General features: G+C 46.5%; 1 protein-coding gene across 5 annotated transcripts in view; it reads right to left on the bottom strand.

The window, feature by feature from the left end:
* Positions 1–4,882: 4,882 nt before the first annotated feature.
* LOC112152111 (band 4.1-like protein 3) overlaps positions 4,883–8,746 on the bottom strand; it is a 107,559-nt gene continuing 103,695 nt past the window's right edge. For 4 of the 5 annotated variants that reach the window (XM_036212255.1, XM_024281396.2, XM_024281400.2 and 1 more), the window contains one exon: positions 4,883–5,588. In XM_036212255.1, the coding sequence (XP_036068148.1) occupies positions 5,583–5,588 (6 nt within the window). In that variant the 3' untranslated portion in view covers positions 4,883–5,582. The remainder of the gene's footprint in view (positions 5,589–8,746) is intronic. The other variant, XM_036212256.1, reaches the window with a different exon arrangement.

The raw sequence follows: 8,746 nt of genomic DNA, 5'->3' as shown, positions 1-8,746 counted from the left end.
AATTCTGTCCATAAAGACTATGAACAGAACCGGTGATAAAGGGCAGCCCTGCCGGAGTCCAACATGCACCGGAAACAGGTCTGACCTACTGCCGGCCATGCGAACCGAACTCCTGCTCCGGTTGTACAGAGACCGGACAGCCCTGAGTTATGCCGGAGTCACACAGGATGCGATAGCGCCGCGAGGTGGCGCGGAGCGGAGTGCGCGCCGATTAGCGGCGCTCTATTGGTCACACCAGACGCGATTTTTTTTCCGCGACGGTCGACAGGCGCCTCTGCTAGAGCTATTGCTTTTTTTGCCATCATGGTCAATAACCAAGATATCTCCCCGTGTTTCTGCTAAAAGGGGATGGTCTCTGCCCCTGTTGACACAGACCCTGCCCCCCAACTCCGCAGTCGGCCAACTTCATTGATCTGTTTGTGCGCGCGTGTGCGTGTCTGTCTGTTTTGTTGTGTGTCTGTGTGCACGCACGCGCTCCCACGTGTTTCCGTCGGTAAATTAATAAACTCAAAATATTACCTGATGTTTCCTCCAAGAAGAACGGCTCCTCTGCCTCTCTCTCGTTCAAACACAGCCCCATGTCCCGCTCCAGTGTGCCCCCACTGCATTGGGGCCCCCGTCTGCCCTGCTTTTTTTCCTCCCAGAACCCTGCAGCCCAGCACACCCGCTCTGGAGATCTGTGGTGTCCGGGGTGGGGACTCTCGCGCACGCGTGTCTGTGTGTTTTGATTGTATGCATATTTTCATCTCTACAGTCTGTTTAGACACAAAACATGATCACATATGTCAATCGCGGCGTTTTATTGTGAAAAATTGGTTCTATTTTGAAAATAAACCAGATTTTCTCATGTATTTTGATGCAACTTCCTGCCAGTATTGACGCGGAGCGCTCGCGTCTCGCGGAAGAAATAGGCCAGACGCCGAAACGTTGCGCTGCACCGCGCGGACCCTCCGCGCCGCTCCGCGCCTGGTGTGACCGACGCCATAGGTTAACATGGGCGCCGAATGGAAGCGCACGCCGTTCCGCGCCGCTTCGCGGCGCTATCACATCCTGTGTGACTCCGGCGTAAGGCTCCCCGGACCCCATACTCCCAGAGCACCCTCCACAGGACACCACGGGGAACGCGGTCGAACGCCTTCTCCAAATCCACAAAACACATATGGACTGGATGAGCGAACTCCCACAAACCCTCCAGCACCCTGGAGAGGGCGTAGAGCTGGTCCACTGTTCCACGACCAGGACGGAAACCGCACTGTTGTTCTTGAATCTGAGGTTTGACTATCGGACGGACTATCCTCTCCAGTACCCTGGCATAGACTTTCCGAGGGAGGCTGAGGAGTGTGATTCCCCGGTAGTTGGAACACACCCTCCGGTCCCCCTTCTTGAAAAGGGGAACCACCACCCCAGTCTGCCAGTCCAGTGGTACGGTTCCTGTTTGCCACGCAATGCTGCAGAGACGTGTCAGCCAAGACACTCCCACAGCATCCAGAGACTTGAGGTACTCAGTGCGAACCTCATCCACCCCTGGAGCCTTGCCACCGAGGAGCTCTTTTACTACCTCAGTGACCTCAGCTTGGGTGATGGACAGTTCCACCCCAGTGTCCTCAGCCTCTGCTCCCTCAACGGAAGGCGTGTCAGCAGGGTTGAGGAGATCCTCAAAGTATTCCTTCCACCGCCCGACAATGTCCCCAGTTGAGGTCAGCAGATCCCCACCTGCACCGAAAACGGTGCCTGCAGAAAACTGCTTTCCCCTCCTGAGGCGCCGGATGGTTTGCCAGAATCTCTTTGAGGCCAACCGATAGTCCTTCTCCATGGCCTCACCAAACTCCTCCCAGGACCGAGTTTTTGCCTCCAACACAGCCCGGGCCGCAGCTCGCTTAAACTGCCGGTACCTGTCAGCTGCCTCTGGAGTCCCACAAGCCAGCCAGGCCTGATAGGACTCCTTCTTCAGCTTGACGGCAACCCTTACTTCCGGTGTCCACCACCGGGTTCGGGGGTTGCCACCACGACAGGCACCAGAGACCTTGCGACCGCAGCTCCGGAAAGCAGCAGAGACAATAGAGGTGGAGAACATGGTCCACTCGGACTCTATGTCACCAACCTCCCTCGGTACCTGCTTGAAGTTTTCCCGAAAAGTGGGAGTTAAAGACCTCCCTGACGGAGGGCTCAGCCAGACGTTCCCAGCAGACCTTCACAGTACGTTTAGGTCTGCCGAGTCTTTCAGGCCTCCTCCCCCGCTAGCGAATCCAACTCACCACCAGGTAGTGATCAGTGGACAGCTCAGCCCCTCTCTTTACCCGAGTGTCCAGAACACACGGCCGGAGATCGCCTGAAACGACTACAAAGTCGATCATCGATCTCCTACCTAGGGTGTCCTGATGCCAGGTGTACTGATGGACACCTTTGTGTTCGAACATGGTGTTTGTTATGGACAAACTATGATGTGCACAGAAGTCCAACAACAAAACACCGCTCGGGGTCAGGTCAGGGAGGCCATTCCTACCAATCACGCCCCTCCAGGTGCCACTGTCATTCCCCACGTGGGCATTGAAGTCCCCCAGGAGGACAACGGAGTCCCCCGTTTGGGGCACTTTCCAGTACCCCTTCAAGAGACACCAAGAAGGCCGGGTACTCCGAACTGCTGCTCGGCCCATAAGCCGAAACTACAGTCAGAGACCTGTCCCCCACCCGAAGGCGAAGGGACACGACCCTCTCATCCACCGGTACGAACTCCAACACCTGGCGGCTGAGCTGGGGGCTCACGAGTAAGCCCACACCAGCCCGTCGCCTCTCACCATGGGCAACTCCAGAGTGGTAGAGAGTCCAGCCTCTCTCGAGGGACTGAGTTTCAGAGCCCAGGCTGTGCGTCGAGGTGAGCCCAACTATATCTAGTCGGTATCTCTCAACCTCTCGCACCAGCTCAGGCTCCTTCCCTCCCAGAGAGGTGACATTCCATGTCCCAAAAGCCAAATTCCATGACCGGGGTTTGGGCCGCCGAGGCACTCGCCTTCGACTGCCACCCAAACCACAATGCACCGGCCCCTTCAGAGCTCCCCTGCAGGTGGTGGGCCCACTGGGGAAGAAGAAGCAAGTCCTGCTTTTCAAAAAACTTTGTGTCAACAAACCACAGAGCAAACCAGAGTTTGATCATTTTTAGTTTTATTGAAGCTCAGATGATAAATATATTTATGAAAGGAATTGAACCGTAACTAGCAGGATAATGATCAATAAATGAAACATCAAAATCCAATCATAACACAATGATAGAGATGATATGACACAATTCAAGTAGCTCTTTAGCCAAATAGAGCAGCAAAGCGTTGAACCCCCTTAGCCTCACAAGGTGAAACTGGGTCAAAATTGTGACTCAAGGCAGAGTTAAAAAAAACACAATTGACCAGGTTTCTATTTTAACATCAATGGACACACCTAAAATCACAAGTTATTTGGGCAGAGATAATAAGTTGTCTGTACTGTCTGTACCCTACCCTACCCATATCTTTGTCACCAAATTCAAGAATATTAAGCAATTTATTGTTGTGTACTATGAAAATGAAACAAATAAAAACACAAAAAAATAAGTTACCTTTTGTTATGGAAGCCTTTGTTTAATGTTACATTTGTATGTCTCCGATCTGTCTTCTTCTCTATCATCTAACTTTCTCTAGTCTGTCTCTTCACTGTATGTTTCTCTCCTGCTTCAGTCTTTGCCTCTCATGTCTTCTCTTATTTGTCGTTTTCTTTTATCTTTTATATACCAGTCAGATTGTTTCTTGTTTGTCCTGTATGCCTGTTCTGTCTTCCTGTCTGCATCTTTTTCTTTTTCTTTTCCCTTCTGTGTGACTCCTGTTTGTCTGTCCTCTGCTCATTTCCCTTTTGTCCATCTTTAAAGCCCCTCTGTCTTTCTTCATCCTATCACCTGTCTGTTTTTCACTTTCCAGTCCCTCAATCATATCTGCCTCTCTAGCCCCCCTCTGTCAGCTGTGTCTTATTTGATTGCTGTGTATCTCTATAGCCTGTATCTTCAGTGTTGTCTCTAAGCTGTTTGGTTTATCTCTAATGTATGTCTCTTTCCTGTTTGTTTTCTTCCAGTCTGACCCAAAATTGTCTGCCTTTTTCCTATAGTGTTAATTTTAACTGTTTTGGTTTTACATTGAGTGCCACCTCTGCCTTTGTTTTTTCGTTGCTGTATGAAGGGTTGTTTTCCCCTTTAACTTCCAGCAAATCTAATCCCAATGTTAGTGTGTTTCTTGTGCGTTTTGTGTATGTTGTTGGTCTTTGTAGACTTACGTAATTGTTAGGGATGTCCCGATCTGGTTTTTTTTGGGCCCGATCCGATTCCGAGTCATTGGATTTTGTGTATCTGCCGATACCGAGTCCCGATCAGATACTTTTATAAGACATTTAAAACATGAATAAATTGAATAAACAGATTTGTGTTCTCCCTTATTTATGTTTCACTAACCTTCTTTTATCATTAAAAACTTAAATAAAAGACTTCTGTGAAGTAGCTTTAATAAACAAGTAAAAATACAGCAAATATAAACTAGGGGAAAAAAATAATATTTTCTTGTTATAAAAGTGATAATTAGTCATGTGAAAAAGTTTAGTGACTTTAGCTTTAATATCTTTAGAGCTATTGAACATTTTTAACCAAATGTGATTCCCGTCCTCATTTAGAATTCTTAAAAATGAATGATGACTTTGTTTTAGCTTGAATTTGATGAGTGTTCATGAATATCATTATTAATTTAGTTTTTTGTTTGTTTGTTTTTCAAGATTATGTGCTTGTTTTTAAGTTCTTAAGACATCACATTTCAGTTTTATTACCACAGTAGTTCATTTTTTTTAACTGTTATTTCTCTGTCAGATAAATAAAACAGGCATATCAAAGAATAGCTCGGGTCCTAAGGAGTTAAATCACAGAACTAGCATGTAGCAGTTAGCAGTTGTTGTTTAGCCATCTTTCTGCAGTACGAAGAGCTTCACATTAAAAAGAAACAAAACTCTGTCTTTTTCTGCTGAAATGCCTTTAGAGGTTGTTGTTTAGAGACACTAGCTGTCAGTTTAAAGTGTTTTTAAAAGAGTTATTGATCTCAGAAGTCTGAATCCGTTATTGGCTACCTAGCTTTTTTGAACTGTTTACATCAGTCTTCTGCTTGAACTGTTGCCGTTTTCTGCTGCGATTTCTGGGAATAACATTTTGTGATCTGTTCATGACATGCAGACTAGTGGAGTATTTATCCGGAATAATAAATTTAAATATAAAGTGCTGATCATAATAAGAACAAATGAAATATCCGATCCTGATCAGACAACGGAGCCCGATTTCGATCGAGTCTTCAACCACGTGATCGGGCCTAATTTCCGATCATGTGATCGGATCGGAACATCCTTAGTAATTGTCCTATTTGAGTTGTGTGTGTGTGTGTCTGTGTGCGTCTGTGTATGTGTACATTTCTTTGTGCTTGAAATATTAAACAACATGCACATGTTAATCCTTAGTTTCTATGGGGTCCATTAGATGGTTTTGGACGAAGCCTGTTTGGTGGTTTGGATTTCATCCATGGTGCAGCAGAGATTCACTCCTGAAAGACATAGAAAAACGTGTGAATATTGAGGGTGGTCGACTTCTGTCAAACTTTGATATAGACACAGTAAAAATATCTGGATTTGAATTATATATATATATTTCAAATATATACGCATCGAACTGCATTAAAATAAAGTGTATTTGACATTGTTTACTTTTAAATATAATGTAAAAGGATGAAAACTGCACACTGGTGACCTGTACTTCTATAAAACGTCTGTTAAATCTCTTGATGTCGATGAAAAATAATTTTTCCTGGTTGTTTTCTTCAACTCTTCACACCACCTTAAGTCACCCCACAAATTTGGTTTCGATTTGTTGAAGAGATATAGCAAAGGTTTTGTAATGTATATTAGACAAAATACATTTTCTGCCATCTTTATTTGAAGTTCCATCAGCAAAAACTTTTAATTTTATGGGGTTTTTTTTGTAGAGAGGTTAAAAAAATATGAAAAGAACAAAAACAGATAAAGAAAACACCAAAAAAATGCATTTGTGTGCTTGATCCATACAAACTTTTTTTTTGTTAATAAAGTAAAGATTGGTCATGTTTCATACTTGAAAGATGCTATGAAATAAAATGGATAACAGAAACTACTTAGTTAAAAGAGAAATAAGAGAAATATCAGAATAAATTCTATAAGAAAATTCTGTCCCCAGCAAACATTTCAATGTGGGCCCCATGTGGTTTAACTTTGCGCTGAATTGGAGGGCCCCAGGTGGGTTTGTCTGCTTGTTCCATGGTGGCCCCATCTGTGTTTGCCCACACTGTCTTAGGTGGGGACTCAGTGGTCTGGGTCCCTACGCTAACCAGCTGCCCAGCTCTGCTGCCCAGTGAGCCAGAATACTGAGTGCCCACTCAAGCCAGTGTGGGGAAACACATGTGGGGCAACGATGGAACCCGTAGACAAACCCACCTGGGACTCACCAATTCAACCCAAAGGTAAACCATATGGGGGCTAGATTGAAATGTTCGCAGGGTAGCTGAATCAAATTGTGTTGGAGTTATTATAGGCCAGGAGTCCCCAACTGGGACCGTAGTCCGGGTCTGGATCCGAGACCCTTTTATCCTAACGTCTCAGCCTCTTCATCACAGGATCAAAGCTTACGCTTTTTGCCAGGAGCGAGTTTTACAAGGTCAGTGTGTATTATAAGCTGTTGCTTTTGTTAAAAGCACCAATATCAAGCGGCACTATGAAACAAAAGAAAACTTTACTTTTACTCGCCAGGATCAGCGGCACAGGCATGGAATACACAAACTGAAAGGACAGTACGAGTGTGCAACACATGTCATTATATAGACGCTAACAGCACAACAACAGGCTTACGAGTGCTCACTACGAGTGCTATGGAAGACGGCATTCTCGACCACCACAGGCCACTATGAGTATTTAGTCATGCCCTTCGGACTCTGTAACGCCCCCTCTGTGTTTCAGGCCTTTGTAAACGACGTCTTCAGAGACATGCTCCACCACCATGTCATTGTTTACATTGACGACATCCTAGTCTACTCCCCAACATTCGAACAACATGTCATCCACGTCCGGCAGGTCCTGCAGCGACTGATTCAGCACGACTTGTATGCCAAGGGTGAGAAGTGCGAGTTCCATCAAACCTCAATCTCATTTCTTGGCTATGTCATCAGCACACAGGGAATAGCCATGGACCAGGGCAAGGTGGAGGCAGTCACCTATTGGCCACAACCCACCTCAGTGAAAGACCTGCAACGCTTCCTGGGGTTTGCAAATTTCTACAGACGGTTTATCCGTGGATTCAGCACGGTGGCTGCTCCTTTAACTTCCCTTCTCAAGGGAGGGGCACGTCGGTTGCAGTGGACAAGCATTCAGTTTATTAAAGGAGCAGTTCACACAAGCACCCATTCTCCACCATCCAGACCTCAACATTCAATTTATTGTGGAAGTTGACGCTTCCAACACAGGTGTCGGAGCGGTGCTGTCCCAACGTCAAGTCCTGGTCACCCGTTCCTGGTGCTCACTGACCACCGAAACCTTGAGTACATCAAGTCCGCCAAACGACTTAATCCCCGTCAAGCCCGTTGGTCGTTGTTCTTCTCCCGGTTCAATTTCCAGATTACCTATCGTCCTGGATCCAAGAATGGAAAGGCTGACGCTCTCTCTCGCATCCACAACACCAATGTGGCTGAATGCAGTCCAGAAGAATCCATCATTCCCTCCTCTTTGGTCCTCGGTCCAGTTCAGTGAGACATCATGAATGAGTTAGCCAACATCAATGCCAGTCATCCACCTCCGCCATCCTGTCCTTCTGACAAAGTGTACGTACCTCCATCGCACCGTCAGCAGGTTCTGCATCTGGTGCATGATACTCCAGCTGCCGGACACCCAGGTATTGCAACCACACAGTAACTCACTGCAACCAGTTTTTGGTGGCCTACCTTACCGGCCAACGTTGTCCAGTTTGTCGTCCAATGTGCCACCTGTCAGATGGCAAAAGTACCCAGGCAACGTCCAGCTGGCCTCTTGCAACCCCTTCCAATTCCTCGACGTCCCTGGACACACATCGCTGTTTACTTTGTAACCGATTTACCACGATCCTAACTGTTATCGATCGTTTCTCTAAGCCCTGCAGACTCATACCATTACCCAAACTACCCACTGCCTTGGAGACTGCGGAGCAGCTAGTGCAACATGTCTTCAGACACTATGGTCTTCCAGAGGACATCGTGTCTGACCGGGGTCCCCAGTTCACCTCTCGGGTCTGGCATGCGCTGTGCAAGGATCTGGGCATCAACGTCAGCCTCACTTCTGGTTATCACCCTCAATCCAATGGTCAAGTTGAACGGCTAAATCAAGAAATCATCCGATTCTTGCGGTCTTACTGCAACAATCATCAAGACGACTGGAGTCGTTTCCTGGTGTGGGCTGAGTATGCTCAGAACTCTCTCAAAAAAGCATCCACAGGACTGTCACCATTCCTTTCTCTTTAGTACTATAGCCAGGCTGACCAGCAACCACAGCTCGGTTGAACCACATATTCCTGCTACTATCAGCTCTGAAGATTTCCTTCAATTCTCTGATAATAAAATTTCAAATATTAGACAGAAGCTAAATGTTGTTATTCCCACAATCAGCCCAAAGCAGGCAGAAGTTGTAGAAATAAAGGCATCCATAGAAA

The sequence above is a fragment of the Oryzias melastigma genome, linkage group LG6, assembly GCF_002922805.2.
Source record: "Oryzias melastigma strain HK-1 linkage group LG6, ASM292280v2, whole genome shotgun sequence".
In the NCBI taxonomy this organism is placed as follows: Eukaryota; Metazoa; Chordata; class Actinopteri; order Beloniformes; family Adrianichthyidae; genus Oryzias; species Oryzias melastigma.
This window is presented reverse-complemented; position numbering and strand designations above follow the sequence as displayed.